The sequence below is a fragment of the Austrofundulus limnaeus genome, unplaced genomic scaffold, assembly GCF_001266775.1.
Source record: "Austrofundulus limnaeus strain Quisiro unplaced genomic scaffold, Austrofundulus_limnaeus-1.0 Scaffold403, whole genome shotgun sequence".
NCBI classification, from domain to species: Eukaryota; Metazoa; Chordata; class Actinopteri; order Cyprinodontiformes; family Rivulidae; genus Austrofundulus; species Austrofundulus limnaeus.
In genome coordinates, this window is record NW_013952805.1 from 389,540 (window position 1) to 392,997 (window position 3,458).

At 36.4% G+C, this 3,458-nt stretch overlaps 1 protein-coding gene across 1 annotated transcript in view; it reads left to right on the forward strand.

Moving 5' to 3' along the window:
• Positions 1 to 3,458, forward strand: part of col27a1b (collagen, type XXVII, alpha 1b) — a gene marked incomplete at its 5' end in the record, with an annotated part of 91,702 nt that overhangs the window by 83,131 nt on the left and 5,113 nt on the right. The window contains 6 exon segments of the mRNA XM_014024015.1: positions 186 to 203; positions 282 to 317; positions 2,396 to 2,422; positions 2,505 to 2,570; positions 2,694 to 2,862; positions 2,953 to 3,062. Coding sequence (XP_013879469.1) covers positions 186 to 203; positions 282 to 317; positions 2,396 to 2,422; positions 2,505 to 2,570; positions 2,694 to 2,862; positions 2,953 to 3,062 — 426 coding nt within the window.

A 3,458-nucleotide genomic window follows, 5' to 3' on the forward strand; every position in this document is an offset into this window, starting at 1 on the left:
GTCACCTTCAGGCCGGAAGAGGCCCTCAGTCCACCAGTTGAAAAGCCCAATTATTGCTCCACCTTTGCAGGCAACAAAGCTGTGGCATAGTTTAAAATTGTTTGTACTTTACAAATAATACAAATACAGCTGGTTTGCTCTAATTTGTTTAAATAATGAGTTTATCTTTTGTTTTTCTCCTTCAGGGATTGCAGGGACCAAGAGTGAGTAATTATCCACACCTGCTTTATTATTCTTTGCAGAATATAGAAAGAATATATTCGTAAAACTTGTTTTTTTAGGGGTCTCCTGGTCCTCAAGGGCCACCTGGACCACCAGTAAGTACTTCTTTTTGTGTACTTTTCACAAGAAAAAAAATTTAAACCTGGCATTCAGTAATACTTGAGCATACTGTTCAGGTGTTTTACAAAGCATATTTCTATCAATAGCTATAGACTGAAATTACGAGTATTCACTGCATGTAATTACAATTAAAGGAAGTGTTTAGGTATACATAGCCATATATACAGTTTTCATTTTTAATACTTTAAAAATGCGTCAGGAGTCTTTTGGTAGCAATGACAGCCTGAGGCCTGAAACCACTTGTGATTGGTGCTGCTGCTCAAACTGTAACATTTTCATTATTTTAACATCAATTCAAAAGGATTTGACACACACTGGCATCTGTTTTGATCAAACAAAATTAACTCAGTATATACTTTAACTCCACAGTTGTTTGCTGCATATAACCAATATCAGACCTGAGTTTCTGTGGAATAATATGCTCAGCCAACGATCATGTTAATGTGGTTTTCTTAGTGGATCTCAAGAAATCACTCAAAACACATCTTTAAAAAAATGGTTTCAATGTAAAATTTAATTTAAAAACTAGTATATACTGTGAATAAAAGGAAACCAATTTGAGGAATAAAAACGAGGGATAAAAAGTGTGAGCATAATGTGTTATTTAAGCGATAATCTTTATTGTTGGACCTGCTGTAATATAATGAAATCGCTTACAGCTGACGGCTCTTCTTTGCTGCGTTTGATATGATTAATTTCGTGTGCGTTCATGGCTCATTTCCTGTGCGTTCATTAATGTGTTTCAGCTTATCTGCATATTTAGTGAGAACGGAACACCACAGCCAGCACTCTAGATTAGGATTTGCAGAACCGCTCATGAACACACACACACACACACACACACACACACACACACACACACACACACACACACACACACACACACACACACACACACACACACACACAGAGCTGTGTCCAGCTATCTATATGAGGACATTCCATTGACTTTCATTAATTTCTACAGCCTGACGCTGACCTTTTACCCTAACCTCATAGGTACATACCTGACCCTAAACCTAACCCACACCCCACCAGTGGCATTTCCCCAAATGGGGACTGGGCTTAGGTCCCCATAAGTACCAGCCGGTCCCCACAAGTAGGTGTTTAGTCTAAAAATGGCCCCCATAAACAGTAGTAGGAAATACCGGCACACACACACGCATTTTGACTTCTGCTATAGAAATATAGACCTTTACAGTGTTGTATAAAATACCACAAAGTGATACCTGAGTAAAAGTACAAGTATCTTACCAAAAAATTACTTTGGTAAAAGTTAAAGTCTCTTTTAGGAATATTACATGAGTAAAAGTCTTAAAGTATCTGATATTTTTGTACTTAAGTATTAAAAGTAAAAATATTGATTTAAAATGAGCAGTTAGATTTTATGTAATGACATTTATCAGGAGGTGACCTCCCTCCAAAAAGTACAGAAATGACTATGTTGTATTAAAATAATTAATTGATGTTAAATTTAGGATGCACTATTCTGTTTCAGTTTATATACTGTACATCTATCAAGGCTGCACAAAGCTTTTCTGCAAAATGAAAAACTATCTGAGGGCTGCGGCCAAATGCAATAATATAATTCATGAAATACAAATACTTCTTAAGTACAGTCCTTTTATTTTAACGATTATGTCCTGCTGGAGTGTGACATGATTTGWTTGTGTACAAACTAATACAGTATCAGAATTATATATATTTATACTTCTCATTCAACCACAATTAAATTCACTCTATCTAGGAGGCACAGTTTATATGGATAGTATTTATTTTTTACAATAACAAGCTGGAATAAAAACAAGCAAAATTGAAGTAAAAGTAACAACTTTCTACTTTTTGCCTTTTTAAAAATGTAAGGAGTAAAAAGCACAGATAATTGTGTGAAAATGTAAGAAGTAGAAGTAAAAAGTAGGCTGAAAAATAATTACTCAAGTAAAGTACAGATATCCAAAAATTATACTCAAGTACTGTACATTAACAAAGTATTTGTACTTAGTTACTTTACAACTCTGGGCCTTTATCAATGTTCTTTTCTATTGTTTTCAAGGGTCTCCCCAGTTCTGCTTTGTTACTGGTGAGTATTCTTCTCCAGACATTCTAATTTGATCATTTTTTTAACGTGACCCGGTACAAACTGAAGCTTCTTCTGTGGGCAGAAAAATGAAGCTCTTGGTGCTGCTTTTGAAATCCTCCTCGATTCTCATTCTCCTCTAAAACAAGAGGTCAGTTTTAAAGAAAAAAGCAATAAGTTATTTTATTTTCTAAACTGAAAGACAAACTTTCTGTGGCACAGAAATATTCTGTGTAACGACTAAACCGCTGTGTATTATCCATGCTCATGACAGAATTTTCCAAGCCTGGACCTGCCCATGTTAGACCAGGGCACAGAGGTCCTAAAGACCCTCCAGCATCTCAGCACGCTTGTCCAAAGCCTGAGGAACCCACTGGGAACCCGAGACAATCCTGCTCGAATCTGCAGAGACCTGTACAACTGTGAGCAGCGGGTGCACGACGGTGAGTCCTTTTGACCGGGTTCCTTGTTTCTGCGCTCGGGTTTTCTCTGACTGAGCCTGATTTTTCTTTCCCCCTTTTTTTTTCTGGCAGGTTCTTACTGGATCGATCCAAACCTCGGCTGCAGCGCTGACAGAATCAAGGTCGTGTGTAACTTCACTGTTGGAGGACAGACTTGCCTTAAACCCATCACAGTTTCCAAGGTTGGGATTTCTTTTTTATACCAGCTAAACAAACCAAACAAGAAATACTGGTGGATAAAGAAATTGAAATTTGTTTGCATCCATATGGGAAATGATTTGATTTCAGGGGTGTTCAAGTGCAAATAAGTGCCTATCTGTTCATTTTCTTACTTAGCTAGTTAGTTAGTTAGTAAGTACGTAAGTAAGTAAAATTTTATTTATAGAGCACCTTTCACAGAAATGGAATTCACAAGGTGCTGTACAATAATTATCAATATAGAAAGAGTTGATTGGCAGCAGGTGCTGTACAATAAACGAACACAGAGAAAAATAGAAATACTTGACAATTACATTACAAATGATGAAATTCCGGTCAATACATTCTAAAATTTTTGGAATAGTATAAAAGGATATATA